The sequence below is a fragment of the Myripristis murdjan genome, chromosome 16, assembly GCF_902150065.1.
Source record: "Myripristis murdjan chromosome 16, fMyrMur1.1, whole genome shotgun sequence".
Classification (NCBI taxonomy): domain Eukaryota; kingdom Metazoa; phylum Chordata; class Actinopteri; order Holocentriformes; family Holocentridae; genus Myripristis; species Myripristis murdjan.
In genome coordinates this window covers 16671960-16691574 of record NC_043995.1, presented here as the reverse complement: position 1 = coordinate 16691574, position 19615 = coordinate 16671960, and the positions used below count along the sequence as shown (strand labels likewise).

General features: G+C 38.7%; 1 protein-coding gene and 1 pseudogene across 2 annotated transcripts; one reads left to right on the top strand and one right to left on the bottom strand.

The window, feature by feature from the left end:
• Positions 1 to 629: 629 nt before the first annotated feature.
• Positions 630 to 11534, bottom strand: LOC115373331 (retinoic acid receptor RXR-beta-A-like). 2 transcript variants are annotated; one of them, XM_030071665.1, is made up of 11 exons: positions 11373 to 11534; positions 8220 to 8413; positions 6973 to 7126; positions 6566 to 6745; positions 5095 to 5264; positions 4079 to 4208; positions 3232 to 3358; positions 3069 to 3110; positions 2813 to 2904; positions 2621 to 2726; positions 630 to 2508 (listed from the first exon to the last, which is right to left on the bottom strand). In XM_030071665.1, exons 2-11 carry the CDS (start codon positions 8358 to 8360, stop codon positions 2361 to 2363), a joined length of 1290 nt encoding a protein of 429 aa, XP_029927525.1. In that variant the 5' UTR covers positions 8361 to 8413; positions 11373 to 11534; the 3' UTR covers positions 630 to 2360. The 2 variants fall into 2 exon arrangements, with proteins under 2 accessions (XP_029927525.1, XP_029927526.1); XM_030071666.1 differs by having other exon boundaries at positions 5095 to 5255; positions 11373 to 11533.
• Positions 11535 to 12131: 597 nt separating this feature from the next.
• LOC115373796 (macrophage mannose receptor 1-like) lies at positions 12132 to 15681 on the top strand (annotated as a pseudogene).
• Positions 15682 to 19615: the final 3934 nt, after the last annotated feature.

The following is a 19615-nucleotide window of genomic DNA, read 5'->3' as shown; positions in this document are numbered from 1 at the left end:
GCAACTTCTATCAGACAAAAAAGCAGAACTTGGGTTATGGGGAAGAGCTCGCCCTTTTTTCTCAAATTGTGCTGAGTTTTGTCAAAAAAAAAAAAAGAAAAAAGAAAGAAATAGATATATGTAAAGTAATATTATAGGAGAATGCTGTAAAGTGATGTAAATGTCATGACAATGTCTTTATGTTCATCTTCCTTTTGCTAAATGTGTAGAATAGTGTATTATAGACAAAAAGCAGTATTATTCTAAGTATAATTTAAGCAAACCAAGCCATGCATGGTTTAAAGATGTCTACAGATGTCTCACTTCTGCTAGATATGAAGGGAGGTTTATTGTTTTTCTCTTTTTTTTGTTTGTTTTTTTTTTTATTGTATGTTTTTACTGCACAGACTTGAAAAATGTAAGTTAACAAATGTGGTGAAACATGCAGTGATTTAATTTACCAACTAGTCCTGTGGAATCCCTCAGAAGCCTTTGATTTCATTGCACTCAACATTTTTTCCTCTAATTTGATCAGCACACCATGTACATCGCTGCCTGTGCCATAACGTCACTGTGGAACTTGGACACGAGTGCTCGACATCCCAGGCTTCTCTTGCGCCTATGCCCACAGCAAAAACTATGTAACGTAACTACAATAAAGAGGCTCATAATAAAAAATTCTCTGGACTGTCAGTTGTGAACATCTTTTCGTAGCCTGGTTCTTGCCTAGAAAATTGACACTTTATCTACAAGAAGCAATGTGTTAAGTGTCACATTCCAGATAATTTGGACAATCAGGAGACAAGAAAAATTCAGCCTCTTTATTTTTAGTCCACACAACCCATGCTTCAAGTCACTTATGTTCTAGAGCACATGGAGGTCGATGACAATATATATCAATACACTTGATCTGATGTTTAGACATGGTCATCATACAGAAGTCATTTGGTCTTGTTTAATATTCCTATATGTGCACAGGTGTTACGGCTCTATATGTGATTATGGTTTGCTTTTAATAATCTGCAGACATTAAGATTAACAAGACATCTACCCTAAAAAAAAAACAAGAGGGGGGTGGGGGTGGGGGGAGGAAACAACTAAGCACCAAAAAAGCGAGAAAAAAAAGCTCAAAAAAAAAAGAAAAAGATTCAGCTGAATGAAAGGCTCAGCAAATCCAGTGCAACCCAAGACACGTTCTGCTTTATGCTAGCTGAAAAACTAAAAAACAAGGGCACATACAGAATTACATAATTTGTCTCCTGATCTCATTATTCAAATTTATCAATATACAACATTTTCCCTGAACAATTATTTTTGCACAGTACCTTAGAATTGTTTAGATAAATTACACAATGGAGTATTCCCTTTCCACCACACAATGATTTGCTTTGTAAAAGCCCTGAACAGCTGACAGGCAGAGCGCGCTTATGCAGGTTACACTTTGTATTGCTACATTTTAACCATAGGGGGATTTTCATTTTATGCATCATTCCTTAAGTTTGTGTTTTGGCGTACGGCTGCACCGACAGTCAAATTAAATCTCAAATAGCACCAAAGGACAAACACTTGACCTTTACCTGGTCAGACATTTGATAATAGTATGTTTTAGAAATAGTACATATCAAGTGTGCAGTGCAGTCTAATCATTAACTGCAAAGTGATTAGATTTATAAAACAGCAAAGAAGTAAACAACACTAATTGTATATTACCAGATACATAAAGCTAATCCTCAATCAACACAAACAAGTCTGGCCTCCAGTTGCAACAACCCACTTGTCTTTTTATCCCAGGTTCGCTGTTAAGATGTTGAATTTGTATCACGTTACAGGATTTCAAATACACTAGGGGCTATGGTTGGACACAGTACCTAGTGAGAGTTTGGTACAGTACTTTCCTTTACCTAGAATTGACAATCAAACATTCAACTTTTTCCAAGATCTGGTTTGAATTACAAATTATAAAAAGGAGACCACATCCTTATTGCATACCCATGATCCAGTCTGCCTTAATTTTAAAAATAGGTTTTACAGATCATGGGGAAACAGAATTGAAGCTTATCATTTGGGGAGTCTAAAATGCATAGTTATATAAAAATGTATATCCAAATTTTAGCTCCAGTAAGGGAACTAAATGTTCCAATTTTTAAAAATACGTTTTATCTTAGTCACTCATGAAGTTATTTCAATATATAGCACCAACTTACAGATCATGGCAAGTCTTGGGTTTGGTCTAAAGAGCGAATCTGTGATGCACTAAAATAGTGTAACCCAGACAGCAGTGAGACGAATCGACAAATTTCAAAGAACTAAAAGTGCAGTCCCACTCCAGCACATTCCCAGACCTCAGCTATCTAACCCCAAACACAGTACACTTCTCCTGCCTACGACAACTGATGCGGAGCTTCAAGCATTTCCATAAGGAAAGTGTCAATTGGTGTGTCACCAATCAGCTTGAAGAAAAAGAGATGCTCCAAGCACTTCAAGCCAATGGAACGCAGTGCAGGCAGTCTAAGGAGGAGCTTAGCAAACCTGTTGGGCAGAGAACATTTCACTTAGTGCGACATGACTAAGTTACATAATTCATCAATGACACGTAATATTTGAAATGTCACTATTCAAAGACACATTTGAGGATGTTTACCTTCCCTGCTGCTCTGGGTATTTCTGTTTGCAGTAGGCTTCCAGTGATGCATAGACCTTCTCTCTAAGGAGCTCTACCTCACTGGTGTTGGATAGCCCTTTTGCATCTGCAGGAAAATAAACAAAAAAAATGTTTTATTACTGTTTTATTATTGCTTGTTACGTCAGCAAAGCAATTTTGGCCATCAGGTACCTGGGTTGAAGAGAACAATGGCTCGAAGGCAGCCCAGCTCTGTCTTGTCCATTTGCATATCTCTCATTTTACTGACAAGTTCAGTGAGAACCCTAAATGTAAGAGAAAAATATGAGAGTGAAATACAAAAAGCTTAAGGAGAAAATATTTACCATTTACCAGAACATTCTTCACAAGTTAATAATTAACACGTAAGTTGCTAATACTCTAGTCTTGTTTCTCGGAGTCAAAAAATTGTGTAAAATGAGCCAAGTACCTGTCAAAGATGGCGCCCACCTCTGCACTCTGCACACTTTCCCTGTATTAAATAATGTTGGTTATTATGCAGATATAATGCATATTGTATGACACAAAGATGTTAACATGAGGTACAAATTACATTTGGGAATATGGATGATTGCCTGGCTCTACTGATGTACCTGTCAAAAATGGCTGCGACTCCTGCACTGTGTGCATTGTCCCTGTGAAGCTCGGAGGCCAGAAGAACTCCATCCTTCAAAGCAATGGAGCGGTGGGAGAAGGAGGCAATCAGGAGCTCATTCCACCCTGACAAAATAATATATATTCAGTCAGACATAGGTGAGTACTAAATTAAGTGCAATGGATTTCAGAAGCTATACTGCTGAATTCAACATAGAACCACATGCAACACACTCCACCAAACCAAAATATATTGAAAATATATTATATTGTTGTTGTTTTTTTCTTGTTACTGTGGTTGCAATGAGTGGTCACTCAGCGTTATTAGGAATCCCACCAGAGTTCTGGACAAAAAAGGCCAGTTGGTTAAATTTAGGATTATGATTGGGTGAGCGCTTTCGATACGTCCAATCACTGTGGTGATTGATGGCCACATTGTGAAGTGGATGACAGGAGGTTTAAAATGGCAAAAATGGCATTCATGGTGTTTAAAGTAAGATTTGGTTATTGGAATATTAAATAAAGCACTTCAAATGGCTTTTATATCCACAAAGTATTTTTCCAGCCACATTTGTTGTTATAGATCAAAATATTCAGTAGTCACTCAGTGAATCCTGTAAGTCAGTTTCAAAATCTTTGGGAGTTGCCTTGGCCTTGCTGGTTTTCATAATTCTGACTTACAGCAAAGCAACACCCAAAAAGCTGTAGCCTATTAATCATTTTAAGATATATGAGACATAATCTTGCTCTTCCATAAATGGTAACAATTTCTACTGACATTCTATGTATTTATTTGCCAGGCCCCGTACCACATAAATCACCAAGGCTGTAAGTAGTTAGTCATACCTGCACGCAGAAGGATGACCTGGTCATCAAGGGGCAGCTCAGAGAAATGGGGAATTCTCTTTGCCCACTCCACCAAGGCAAACAGCTGTTTATCTGCAGTCTGGCAGATGTTGGTGACTGCATCATGGGGCTAAAACCAAACAATACAAAACCATGAGTCCCCAGTGACATGTCAAAAATACACTACTCACAAAAAGTTAGGGATATTTGGCTTTTGGGTGAAATTTATGGAAAATATAAAAAGTTCACGCTACAGTGATATTATATCATGAAAGTAGGGCATTTAAGTAGAAGCATACACTGGTGATTTCCTCATCTCAAACAATTTCTTGAAAAAAAAGCCAACAACAGTGGTGGATATACCACATCAAAAAATGTCAGTGTCAACAACTTGTCATGTGCCCTTGAGCATCAATTACAGCTCGACAACGACGTCTCATGCTGTTCACAAGTCGACTTATTGTCTGCTGAGGCATGGCATCCCACTCTTCTTGAAGGGCGGCCCTCAGGACATTGAGGTTCTGGGGTACAGAGCTCCAGCCTCTACACGGCGACTCAGCTGATCCCATAGGTTTTCTATGGAATTCAGGTCTGAGAAAGTGCAGGCCACTCCATCTGAGGTACCCCAGTCTCCAGCAGCCGTGCCCTAATGATACGACCTCGATGAGCTGGAGCATCAAACACCTGATGTGAATTTTGCCGTTAAACTCCTTGTTAGAGAACAGCAACTTGTGCAAAAAGTACTGAAACACTGAACAGTTGGACATGTGCATTCAAAAGTTTACAGAAGGTCACATTAAGTTCACCTGTAAAGGTTATGATGCATTTTAGGTTCATCCTAACTTTATATATCCCTAACTTTTTGTGAGTAGTGTAAATACTCCCGCTAACTATGTTAACCGTGTTCTTCCAAAAAAGATAAGTTATCGGGGTCCAAACCTACTGCACTGCCAAAAAACACAGCATTAATACAGTCAGTCATGCAAATCTATTAATGCTATCTTCCAGCAACTCACAGAGTTGGCTGCAGAGCCTCCATCAGAGTGAAGCTCAGTCCTCTGCTCCACAGCAGTCTCTGCCTCCAAGATCTTCTCCACAGGCATCTCCTCATTCACAGCAATGCTGCACTCCAGCTCTCCTTCACGCTCTCGGTTCCTCTGCCTTTCCTCCTGGACCGCTGTACCAACCAAGATAAGAAAACAGGTGGTGGTAAATATGAGGCCAAATAAAATATAAAGATTGTGTGGAGGGAAAAAAGGGTCACACTAATGTATAAATCAGAGCTGCAAACTTGTGAGGATAAAACAAAATTGTTCACTGTTGCATTCTTTTACTGTATTATTTTGATATATCACAAAGCTGCATCACCATATAGATGCAAGAGTTTCTCCCCTAATTCTTTTATTGCTACAGCATTCAACTGATAATTGTGCCAATCACCTCTACACCTGCTTTAAGATGCTGATATGACTTCTATCCAAGAACCAAAACACAGAATTTTAAAAAAAAATAGTAATAATTAAGATTACCGTATTTCACCAATTAATAGCCCGGGCTTTTAATACGCAAAATCAACTTGGACCCCAGGCATTTAAAAGAACCAGGCGGCTATTCACTGCAGGCCTTTATTTATTTTTACACAGACCTGCACCAGGCAATTATTGTGATAACAGTTACTGTCCAACATATTTTTTAGTGCAAAAGTACTGTAAGGCATAAGGCAAACATATCTGTACATACAAACATAGTGCTAACCGCTCGCGCTGCGAGTCATTCCCTCTGACACTTCCGTTTTCTGTCAAAATAAGAGTTAGTCAGTCAATTTAAGATTACGGTACACCCTTTTTTCTAACATTTACCAGCTCTCTTATTTTGACAGAAAACAGAAGTACCGCACAGTTACTGTGCGGCAAATAATATGCAAATAATCGCCCCGGCAGTTATTCGGGTGGCCGTTTAATACGCAAAATGGGTGCAGACCCCAGGCGTTTAAAAGAACCAGGTGGCTATTTGCAGCTCGGCGATTAATTGGTGAAATACGGTAAATTAAAAAAAAAATAATAATACAAATTAACAACCCATTTAATATTCCGTAAGTAGACTCAAACCTTGAGATTTTTGTGATCAGCAAAGATGACAGAAGGATGAGAGTAAAGATGACAGAAAATAGTGGCAGTGACGAGTGGCAGTTCGCATCAAAGGATTAAGCTAGAGGAAGTCTGTAACTATCGGTGAACATTGCTTGATTTAGGTGCGATGGTGAACTTGGTGAGAGAGAGCCAATCACCAACCACTAAATGAAGCTCTGCATACATTTTTGATGTGACTGCCTTCTATTCAGTTAAACTCGCTTCCGAGTGCTTTTTTCCTAAGTCAGTTCACAACAGTTCACAACAGTTCACAACAAAATTCCTGCAAACTTCCGTAACACTCTCTCACCTCTGCATATCAACTTTAACCTCTTACACCATACCATCCCTGACATACCTTCCCTCTTCATGCCCATGGCCAGGCACTTCTGGTAGCGGCAGTACTGACAGCGGTTGCGCTGGCGTTTGTCAACCAGGCACTCTTTGTTATCCCTGCAGGTGTAGCTTAGGTCTTTACGCACAGTTCGTTTGAAGAAACCTTTGCAACCTTCACAGCTGTACACACCATAGTGCTTGCCTGTAAATTTTAAAATGACAGAGAAAACATAGTTGCCGTCAGGGAGATCCAACATGAAACTGACTCCAACAGACTGGAGACACATATTTTGTATTTCCATCAGCAACAGAATCATATCACATGATTACAGCGAAGTATTTGTTCACACTTAAATTTCCACAGGTTTTAAACAAGTCTCCAGCTAATGTTTTCACCTCAACTCCTGCACTTTTAGTTCATTCACTCACCAGAGGAACGGTCTCCGCAGATGGCACATAGACGTTTCTGAGATAGCATTATTCCAGGGCTGTGGGCAGACATGGGTCTCAAGCCAAACGGGGGTTTGATATCATCTGAGCTGCTGATTGAATGCATCCCTGAAATGGGCACTGAGGAATTGACCTGAATATACAAAAAGAAGAAGCCAACAAAAATGATGCTATTTCAAAGTATTTCTATGCAGCTTGCTGACAGGGAAAACAGTAGTAAATAGAAGAGTGCAGTCAATATAAGTGCAGATGGGGTACCTCCCCTTTTCCAGACCATAGGCCACCCTTGCAGAGGAAAACTTTAGCGACTCAGCAGCCAATTACATTGTTCAACAAATTAAACTACTGTATGTTTCAAATATAATACAATACAATATAGAAATTATACTGTAAAACTCTGCAAGCCTCTAAGGTTTAGCTCTTTCTCGTTTTCTCTGTATTTGTTTCACTGTATTACATACATTATAGCAGTTATCGGGAACCTATGGCTTATGTGTGACTGAGACATGGATAAATGATGGGTCTAGTGCTTTCTCTGAGCTTGTACCTTCCAACTCCAGATATATCAACTCTCCGAGGAAAATGGTAGAGTATGAGGTCTGGCATCTGTTTTTAATAAATTCTGTTGCTGTCAGGTGAAAACTGACTATTTTCTCGTTTTTCAAACTACAACTCTTTGAACTTGTATGCCAAAACATGGTAACATTTTAATTCTCTGTAATTTTAAAATCTATGTTTTTGTTAACTCTGTTTAACTAACGTGTTCTCTTCCCTTCTCTACCGGCACCCCACATGAGTGTTATATTTTCAAAAAAATCAGCATGGCCAACTTGAAATGGCTGCATCACATGAAAAATATCAATGCACCTACAAGATTTGCTGAAAAATATAACTTTTTACGTGGTTAGATATCAACTACAGTACAACTGTCACAAGTGCCAGTATATCAACTTCCTGGCTGTATGCAGCTCTGTTTCAGAGCTGTTCAGTTTCTCTCCAGCCAATCAATGATGACGAACCCCTCTAATGACAATGCATCTCATTTGAGAGCGGAGGCGGCATGCTTTGGCCCTACTCTGGAGATGGCCCAGCTTGGGCATAGCTCAACACAGCTCACCACACTTAAACTGGTTTGACTCAATGCAGCCAAAAGTGCCAGTGGGAAAACAGCAACTGTCATGAAATTAAGGGGTAACAGCTAATAGGATATGAATGATTATTCTTACCTGATTGGTACTGATGGGTCCAAATCCCAGAGAAGGTGTGACCCCTGGAGAGCTAAGTGAGGGACTAATGACTGAGAAAGGGGAACCCAAAACGTTGGTGGGGCTGTTGGAGGCTGAGCTGATGGGCTGCTGTGAGGACATGGCTATTCAGCTACCCAGTGGAGAGGATGATGACCCGTCTGAAGGATTACAATCTGAGGGCAGCAGAAAAGGAAATGATTAGCACTGGAGCACATTTCTGGCCAGCCAGGCATGAAAGAAACTTGTGCATCTTTGTCAAAAGCTCTGAAAGTGCACAGAAGGATTAAAATTATTGTCAAATTACTGTCATTACATCTAATTAAAACTAAAAGTACCTCACATAAATACTTCTTTCCTTGACCTAACTGAGGCTACATTTCCAATCATTTCTAATGACCTCTCACTACATGGCAGCACGCACAGATGCAGCAGCCTATCGGGGGATCGGAGTGAGTGACTTTGTGAGAGATTTGTGCATCCCAACTGTCCTTGCTGAACAGCTTCCTGCCACAGGCGGTGAGGATACTGAATGGTTCAACAGCTGAACTTTTTACTTTTTACACTAGCACTTTATTTGCATTCTGCAGAACTCAGTTTGGCAGTGCAATTTTAATCGCACTTTTATAGCAATTTATATTATCACTATTAGAAGGGTCACTTTAACAAACTATGGGGACAAAGGAATGATGTGTGGTACTGATGTATGGTTACTGTGGCTTTTTATTGTATTTTATGGCACTTATTCATAGATTGGTAGGAGGTTTGTTTTTGTGTAGGAATCCCTTGCAAATGCCATCTCTTTATCTGTATTCCTAGTGCATGTACGGTAAAATGACGATAAAGTTGATTGGATTGGATTGGATTTGATACGCAACTGTGCAATTCAGACAGCAATTTTGGAATCTACCAGCTCCCTAGGGTTGGGCGAAAGATTGCTTAATTCAAATTTATGTTTTAAATCGACAGAAAAAACACACCTGAATAGTAAAATCCAGATTTTTGACTAAGTATAATGTTGTAACAGCTGTCAAGTACTGTAAAAGAAGCCCCAATTTACAGCATGCCCAGAAACATGTACACAAATCACCAGTCACATGTCCATACCCGCAAAGATGCTCATCAGTCAGTAGTAGTGGTAAGTGAAAGACAAGAAAAATTGAGATTAAAATCAAAATATTATTTTTCGGTCATAGTGCCAAGCCCTAAAGCTCCATCTGATGTGAAGTGTAATTAAAGAAAAACACTTCAAGTCACAGCATGTACAAATATTTGTTCACACTTTATGGCACCATATTAAAAGCTGCCTATGTTTTATTTTTTTTTCCTGCAGTACTACCACCTTCACAAAGCATGACGCTTTTGCAGTTGGACCAAAATGGCATCTTATGTATATGTACATAGTAATGACCAATTTATATTTCTGTGTCAAATTGACACAATAGCTTTGTGGTGGGTTTCTGTCATAGTCGCAGTACTTGCAACTACTGCTGAAAGTACCTCTCTAAGATTGGTACTGCCTGTAGTGCAATGCAACACCGCAAAAACTTTAGTAGCCTTGGCTATTTTGTGGTTCTTCCATGTGATGTCCATTGATTTGCATGCATAACACAGACATGCCCAAAGAAAGAAAGAGTGGGGAGGCTCACAAGTATGTTCATTTATACAACACATCATCCCCATATTATAAAAACTGCTCATGGAATTCATGCCAAGAAATACATAAAAAAAAATCTCTATCTCAAAGAATGCAAACAATTACTCCCATTTTTATCTGTACTTTCTTAGCCTGACAACAGAAGTAGCACTGTTCTTTCAGACATTCATAGTAAGTCTTTCACTGCTGTAAACAACTAATGCGTAGCTACAGCAACAGTCTGACGCACAGGCGTAAACTGGCCTTACGGAGGGAAGGTACCACACCAGACCCTGGCTCTGACCAGCCAATTATTTTTTTTTCTTTGCTTTGGTCACGACTCCCGCTCAAGATGTAAAGAAATACGAAGGAATGGTAAAACATATAGAGATTGCGGGGTTTGTAATAAGTTACTTCAAACACTACCCATCTTGTCAGGAAACAAGCTAGTATGTGATTTTTATAAACCCTGCGTGTTGCAACAACGTTAGCTGCCCAAGTTAGTTAGGTAACGTTCATCCCACAACAGAAAAGTTAAATGGGCCTGTATGTTTGATATGCCAAAGTGCTGTGCCGTTTCACTAACGTTACTCGAAATAATTTCAACCAGCGATAACAGAATGAGGTTAAGTTTAGCAATGACATCTTGCACACTATCTTTTCCTATCATCACTGGCATGGGGCGATTTGACGGATTAAAGTGAGGGCAGACACCCATGCTAATAATAGTCCATATTGTTTACATAACACTGTATTCATTCCCCTTAACAAAATAATACACAACAAGCTGGCGCATCGTATAAACTGTATGCAAACACCACTCAGATTAACGTTACTTGAATTTGCGACTGCTTGTATCACACATGAACACTGTTGCCAGTATTGTTATATTATAGTAAATAACGCTGCTGCTAACAATTCGCTGTGTTCCCTAGATAACGTTAACTGCTAACGTTGACTGCTAACAGAAACCTCGGGTTATTATCTGTCAGCAAATACACCAATCTCAGTTCAAAATTTTACTGATCTTAACACATAAATTAGCTTTTGCCGTAGCCGAGCGTGCCATCATTAGCCAACACAGTCAACGTAGCCGCAAACATATCTAGCTAAGATAGCTAAACCCGTGAAACCAAACGTTGCGGCGAACCTAGACAGCTAACGTTAGCGGGCTAGTTAACGTTAGCCAAACTAGCTCGAGGAGTCATAATACTGGTCGATGTATTCACATACGCAACGTTGGCACGTACATAACATAACAATAATCAAGATTCAGTTTACATGCTACTATAGGCATATATATTTGAACAGTATTCAAAACAGTCTTGCATATAACTTAAGCAATAACGAATGCTAGCTATACTGCTAGCTAACATTAGCTTGTTCGCTAGCTACGGTTCTAGCTAGCTAATTATTCTAGCTATGAGGACTGGAGCAAGCTGATGGTCTTAAAAGCACTTATTGATAAATTCTAATAAGCTGAAACAGGATATACTTACCAGGCACACGTTCAATGCATCGTTAAAAACAGCATAACTAAAACAGTTTGTAATTTTAGATAGCAGGGGCGAGGTAACAGGCCGACACTGAGATCCAGTTCACTTCAACTTGACGCTGTTGTTGTTTACACACTGAATGGAAGCCATGTTGGCTCAACGCCAGTATCTCTTGAGCCAAAATGTCTCATGGGACCACCCATCACAGCACTGTCACATGACACGCTTGGAACAACAATAATAAAAACATTGCTTTAATTTGACCAATTAATGCATCTTCAGCTTGATTTATTATAAAAGTTATGACACGGGGCTTATAGGTAATATAATGGTGCCTCTTGAATGGGACAAACTTAGATTGGATTAGTTTTGGCTGTTAGATCAGTTGAGTTTAGATTAGTTTAGTCTAGTTCAGTTTAGTGTAGTTTTGACCTTTGGGATTAGTTTTGACTGCTGATAATAATTCTTAAATTCTTGGACAAATTTGAACATGCACATGTTTGAAAAAGATGCTAGATATATCTCTACTAAGATGATGTAGGGCAAAAAAAATAAAAATAAAAATAAAATAAGAACAGATTCTAAAATTTAGCACCAGTGCAGGTCTATTATAAAATGAGGTTTGATTAAAACAAAAGTAGTGTAGATACGTCAAACCAAGGGACAGTGGTGTTATGAGGTTAATTCATTCACATATAGTCTACATTCAGAATAGGAAGGGGAAGTAGGCAAATGTTTGCATTTGACTTTGACACATTGTTCAGTTCTGTTGAGCACCTGAAATGATACACTGGAAGTAGACAGCAGCTATACCTGTAAAAAGAGGAAAGTGCTAAAACGTTTTCTATACAAAAGGGGAGGTAAGTTGCACTTTGTGTTTGCCCCAACAATTATATGCCACAATGTTTTACGATTTAAAATACTGAATGCACCTTTTTCTATTGCCTATTCTACTCCTTTATTTGGTTTGTCATGCAACTTCCTTGTTCTGGGTGGGTTGCAAACTCACCTGTTGAGTATTTGTATTTCCTTTTTTATTGAATAACTAATCTCTTATTCAGACAATAGTCAGTATTAGTTAACATTTTGGGTATAATTCCCTGCATATTGAGGTTTACTCACCCTCAGTCTTAACTGCTTAAGTAGGCTAATGGATGACATGCCCTTAGTTTGCAATTTTTAGCACAATCTGCCACATTGCAGAAGATAATAGGAGGAAATAATGCCTTTACATGTCAACAGACTCATACAGTCATCATACAAAGTTGTTCCCTCATGATTACAGTTTTTGATCATAATGTATGTACAACTGTTTTTGTATAATTTCTTTACAACAATATCAAACCCTGCAGCCTGTAATGTGTAGGACTGAGAGGAACTTGTAAAACTGCTTTGTCTATTACAACATCATAGCTCCTAAAAAGGTGTCTACAAACAAGTTAAGTCACATTCTTATACATCTACACACCGCATGCTGCTCTCAGTAGTCAGCCCTCTTGCTGCTAATTCGCTCCGCTGATTATAACCAGAGAACAATGTGATTTTGTTAGATCTTGGAAACTGTCATCGAAGTTAATCTTTGTCCTTTGGTTTGCCATGATCAAGATCGAACATTGTGATTCATCAGGATGAGAGGGACTAAAATTTTGTGTCTGCTGTTCATCTCAGGTTTGTGCCCACTGTAGTTTTCCCTATATTGTTTCCTGCTATTTGTATAGACACAAACAGTTTATATATTTAGAAAGAAATACTTGTTGACATTTAGTGGAAAATTGAACTTAGACATGATCTACAAATGTTGTGTTTGTTTTTGCTATTGTTACTGCCACTGCTCTAACTGCTCTAATTAGCTTTCCCCAAACAAACTATGGTAATTCCACAGGATTTTCTTCCTTCACATCGGCCTCTTCAGAATTTCACCTTGTAAATGATCCAAAGAGCTACACCGAAGCAAAGAGCTTTTGCAGAGCAACATACACTGGTTTGGCAACAGTTCGCAACTCAACAGATATGGATAATTTGATTGCTTTAGTTCCAAGTAACGTAAAGAGAGCCTGGATAGGACTGGAGATTGGAGATGTATGGATGTGGCATTGGTCTTTGCCCGATAAGGGACTGGACTTTCTTAACTGGAAGGCAGGAGAGCCGCAAAACACCACTCAAGATAAGTGTGGTGCAATGGATCATGATGGCAAGTGGTTTGAAAGTGACTGTGACACTAAAAGGGGATTTATATGTGATGGTGAGTAAAATCACAAAATTGCAACTAGCCAGATTCATTTGGAACTAAAAATAAATTATGCCTACATGCTTAATGTCAGCATGTTGCATGTGTTTAACATAATAAATATTTGCATTTGAAGGTAATGATCATGCCACTGGTCACATTTTCATCGCTGAGGTCAAATCATGGAGAGAGGCTCAGAATCACTGCAGGAACCTATCATCTGACCTGGTCAGCATCCAGTCAGCAGAGGAGAATCAGGCAGTGCAGAATGTGACCTTGTCACAGACTGTGTGGATTGGCCTTTTCAAAGATGCCTGGAAGTGGTCTGATGGAAGCCCCGTCATCATTTCGTTACTGGAAGCCCAATCAACCTAATCGCCTTGCCAATCAGGACTGTGTTGCTGCCATATTCAAAGACAAAGGGCAGTGGAATGACCTGAGGTGTAGCAACACGTATAAATTTGTATGTCAAGGGGGTGAGTTGATGTCCTTTGCTTACAGTATGATATACTGTCTGTCAGCAAACTGATGATTTTTAAAGTTATATCAGTGTGTTAAGAAACATTTTTATTCACAGTATGAAACAGAGCTATCACTGTCATCTTTTCAATGTATGTGCTAATGTATTACTCATTCTCACAGCAAGGAAAACAACTACAACACCAGCAACCACCCAACCGACAAGCACCCAGCAACCTTTTACAACAAGCAAGAGCTATGATCACAATGTTACATCAACATTTGAAGTGACTACAATGAATACTACAGACCCTACAGAGTCTGTCACTGTGACAGAAACACAGAGTCCACTTCCTTCAACTACAATGCAAATAACTACAGACGGTGCTACAGAGTTCTCCACTCTAAAGCCCTCTGAAAATATTCAAGGTTTCACTACTGATGAGTTACTTATCATTCACTTGTACTAAACATTTTTCTCTTAATTTGTTCTTCAAAAATACCATTCTATGTGAAATGATAAAAAAAAAAAATAGTATTTCCTTTCTTCTCTGTTTTCTTCCAATAGACAAACTCATACTAGTCCAGGAAAACATGACATGGAGTGAAGCCTTGAGTTACTGCAGAGAGCACCATGTTGACCTTGTGTATGTCACCACTGAAGAGATTCAGGAGAGAGTGTCTGAAAAGGTAAAGAATGCCACATCATCACATGTTTGGCTGGGCCTGCGCTACAGCTGTAGCTTCAAATTTTGGTTCTGGATCAGGTTAGACACAGGCTGCTACCAGAACTGGGCCCCAGGGCAAGGGCCAGACAGTCAATATGACTGTGGCATTATGGGTGCCATAGAGTCCACTGGGGGTCAGCAGTGGGTCGGCTTGCCTGAAACAGAAAAACTCAATTTCATCTGTGTCACATGTGCTGAGACAGGTGACCAGGGTGTGTGAAACCTCCAATTATGAAGCTTTTGTTGGTATTTCCATCAGTATCCATGATAAAATTAATTACTTTGGCATTTTTTTCCATTCACAGTACAATGTATTTTTGACTGTTCTTGCACCACGTCAGTGAAATTTGATGGTCTTATGCATGTGTCAAGAGTTTCTTCAGTGTCTTTGTTAAAATACATTCAAACTAGCCTTCTGCATCCCATGTTGCATCAAGCTCTTAGCTTTGTGAAAATACAGCTGCCTTTTCTATTGTTGTGATTGAATTTCATTGAATATAAAAACCTCATGTCGAGTGTAGGCGTGCACATTCACAGTCATGGGCAGCAAGAGAAATGTGAGAACATTGATCTGCTCTATGCCTTTCACTTGGGGTGACTATTTGCATATTGACCCCCCGGACTGGGCCCCTAGATTGTCTTTTAGACCACCAGGGTATGCCCCCCATCCAGACTGCTTGCTGCCCTCACTGACCCGACCTTCACTAGCAGCAACATGGAAGGCAGAGCACACAGATACACACCTTCCTGTGTGCACCCTTGAGATACATGGACCATTTATATTCACAGGTGATGTGGCACTGGGGGAAAAAAAAAAAAAAAACAACAACTTTGAATGTCAAATATTGTGTTTCAAAAATCTGCACTAAGAATTGTATGATGTTAATTAAACTGTGAATAAATTGCCTCTCTAGTTGTCAGACATTGTTTCTGTGAATATTGTGAGAAAACACTGATCATACTTTGAATAAATCTCTGTTGCCTCTGACAAAAGTCTTTCACTGTGTTTTTTTTTGTTTGTTTGTTTGTTTGTTTGTTTGTTTGTTTGTTTGTTTGTTTGTTTGTTTTTAAATTTTGCTTCACATGTATGCAATACAGACAATACAACAGAAAAAAGATACACATACACTCTACAGTTACACAAGGTGCGGTTCATGAAGTCTGAAATGATGATGATCCTCCAGTTAGCTGGAAATTTATTGTCAATTAGTAAATGTTGAAGTCGATGTTCCCTAAGGTACGTTATTAAGAAGTGAAATAAAGAGACAAAAATTGAAGAGGGATATGTGCATTTAACTTTAGAGGTTTTTTTTTGTTTGTTTTTTTTTTTTACTGTTAAGTAAAAAAACTGTTTACTGTTAATTCCAGTTTCCAAGAATCAAATGAAGATCCCATTTACATTATATTCTGAGGCAAGGCATTAAGCAACCAGTGCAATATTAAGTTATATGTATTTATACACATACTGGTATCCTTCAAAATATTTCACATTCATAAGGATAACTCTATGAGATGAAGAGACTCTAATCCATTGCAGTACATTCAGGAAAGGTTTAACAACTTTTTTTCAGTGATCAGTGTAAAATAGACTAAAACATGGTCTAATTCCATATAATCATGAAATGCCAGTATAGCTTGTAATCCACCACTGCATTTTGATAGCTGCTTTTTGCATCCGCAATGAGAGTCTTGTCACTTGTCAATTACCACGGACCATTACACATGAGTGTGTCATAGCTTAGTTTTTCCATGAAAAGGCATTGGTCAGTGAGACTCCCTTCAGTTCAATGTTAATGTCCCATTGGGTCCAGGCAGTCAGTCTCTGGACTGGCTCCCCTCCTCTTTTTCTCACCCTCATCTCCTCTTGTGTGCTGTCCAGCTGGCTCTGACCTCTGACCCCTTCACCCTCATTGCTGACCCCTGGAGACATTCCCACGCCACACCCTTTTGTGTACACCTCTCCATAGTAACCCAGTGGTCACTCCTTCCACAGTTTTTAGAAATTATGGTGATAGACATAATTCATTTTTACTGGGATCAGTGTAATTCAACCTAATTTGGTCTAATCCTACTTCATGTATGAAATGCTACAGAACTTGATAAAATGTGTTATTATGAGTGAGTTGGCAAATTGGATAAGTAATAATAATAATAAAAAAAAAAAAAAAAAAAAAAAAAAAAAAACAGAACACGTCCATTGCATATTAGGTCATCATGGAAATTAGTTGACCTCCCTCATTATAAAACAAAATATAAACACTCATCAAAAGGTTGAATGCTGCAAACAAAAAATCCCAAGTATTCAGTTGAAAAAAATCTATAACTATGGTAAGGTATTGTTATTTATCTCTAGTTTTTTTTTGTTTTGTTTTGTTTTTTTTTTCAAATGAGTGCAAATATTAATTTTCCATCTCTCTACCTGCCATGGGCACTTCTGTCTTTCCCACTCTCTTTTCTTCTGTCTGTCTGCACCCCTCTGTAGATCCCTCCTTCTTTTCCCCCTGTCACTTTCACAGTTAATTGTAGCAAAAGAGATTTTCTCCATTGAGGCCGAGTCTCTTAGGTAACCCCAGTCCTGCATGAAATGAGATGGATAGAGGGAAAGAGGGTGAGAGGGACATGGACAGGCAAAGTGAACCAGCAGCAGTTGAGGATGGATGCAGAGGAGTGCAGGCTTCACAATATGGCAAAAAAGTTAGAAAGTATATGAGTTTGTTGCTTTATGTGCATAGGGACACATGATGAATGCCTCTTTGGGACTATCATTAAATTGGTGCTGTTGGTACATAAATAGGTAAGTATGAAAATATCCTTTGTGTACTTCGTTTCACTTGCAAATACAAATTCATTCATTTGAAAACCACTTCACAGCCAAGGCATATTCTTGTATTTTCAAGGACAAAGAATTGCTTCATTATATCTAATGTATCTAATGCATGTTTGACCATTTGGACATACAAACAATTGGAAACTGTCTTTCCCAAGAAAAGCCTACAAATATCTAGTTTGGAGAGACAGCTATGCTTGGATTACTTTTTTTTTTTTTTTTTAAGAGTATGACCTGCTTTTTTTTTTTTTAATAGTTCATTCATTCTACAGTTGCAGAAAGACGCACAGGCACTTGAACAAAATAACTGAATATGAAACATATTTTTTACAAGATTAATTTTTTTGTGTTTTCACACAACTCCCATCCATCCATCCATCTCTTTCAGGTTTTACTCCCAGGGCTAAATGATGCTTTGGTGCACTTCATCTCACATGTGACAGGGAGTCTGGCGTTGATTGTCCAAACGCAATTCTTGTATTTTTGTCTTCATATCCAGGAGTTGTGGATGGACATCATACCCCCGACTCTCACTGAGTCAGATATACAGAGATCAACATGGACACTGTCTGATGAAATGTCACCTAATTATGTGTTAGAACAGAGCTGGGTGATAACAAGCATCCACACTGGAGGAATATGGTGTACATAGATTAGTGAAAACAGCTACTGCACTTGTTTGAATTGCATATCATGTTTATAATGGACCAATGAATTTAACAAAAATTATTTTTTCAAATAAATGAATTCCAATACATTTTTTAATGCGAGAACTTGAAAATGATGTGCAGTTACTGAATTTAACTTAATATAGCTATCATTTCAATTTTGCTGGTCCAAATTCAAATCCAGTTTTCTAAATTCAGATTGAGCTTCTTGACGAAGGCATCTGGACATTATTGGGACTTTATTCCCTCAGTGTCATCTAGAAGACAGCTGCCCTCCCCTAAGGCTGCTACTAGCTACCAAAGCCAGCCATAAGCCTTGTCTCATTGTGCCTCATCTCCTCAGCCATTGAACAGCTTATTTTCCCTATAATGAAAGAGTAGCATTTGTTTTATGTTAGTGAGCAACATATAAACTTGATCAGTCTCGCTGAAAATGTGAACATGTTGCCTAGACCTATAAACTATTGGCTATTATAGTAAACTAGATTGTTGGACAGCTATGTGATGACAATTTTGGAAAATATAAAGGAAAAATGGTAAAGATTTATGATTTTTTTTTTTTAAAATAGCATTTCCCCCTGTGATGACTGCACAGTACATGCAAGAAATATTCCACATTCACAAATCTGTACCCAAATATCCACATATGACAAAAGGCTACTGCAAGAAACTAAACCTAAAAGCTCCAGTACACTGCTCTTAAACAATAGCTGTCTACAAGGTAGCAAATGATGCACTAAGCCCTCAGTGTAACTTTCACCACATGGGGAGAATAAGAATTAATAAATGGATGAGGCGTTGAAGGCACAAGTGGAGTGTGGGGTGGGGCCACTGTCAGGAGCAAGCCTGGAGGAAGCAGCTGCTTTCCAGGCAGCACGCAGGGAATCAAAGTCTCTTGAGCTCATTTGTGTCTCGGTAAGCTCATGAGTCTCATCATGGCAAGGAAGAGGAAAACGCACTCCCACTTACTCACAATACAAAGAAATGAACCAAAAAAAGTAATTCTAGCATATTTATACTGTTAATGGTAATACTAATGTGTTAATGCTAACAAGGTAGGGCTCTATCAATGATTTTGGTGCATTTATATGTTGCATGTTGCTGGTGCATCAGCACTGGCATGTTGGTATACTATCATCAGCATTCACATTGAAATAAAATTATTTGACTACTTTGTATTGTGCTGTTTTGTGTTAAAATTAAATTAAAATGGAACTGTTCATTGATACAGGGCTGAAGATGGTGAAGGAGGTTAAGGGCATGTATACATGTTCAGATTTTTCATCATATGATTTTGCTATTTCTGTACCAGGTAACCTCCTAAGGCATGTACTATT

What these genes read in the sequence shown, in the direction of transcription:
- LOC115373331 (XM_030071665.1), bottom strand. Translation starts at nt 8,360, where the DNA reads ATGTCCTCACAGCAGCCCATCAGCTCAGCCTCCAACAGCCCCACCAAC. An exon ending in GACCCATCAGTACCAATCAG is followed by an intron (nt 7,127 to 8,219) that starts GTAAGAATAATC and finishes TTGTATATTCAG; the next exon opens with GTCAATTCCTCAGTGCCCAT. An exon ending in TACCCAGAGCAGCAGGGAAG is followed by an intron (nt 2,509 to 2,620) that starts GTAAACATCCTC and finishes TCTGCCCAACAG; the next exon opens with GTTTGCTAAGCTCCTCCTTA.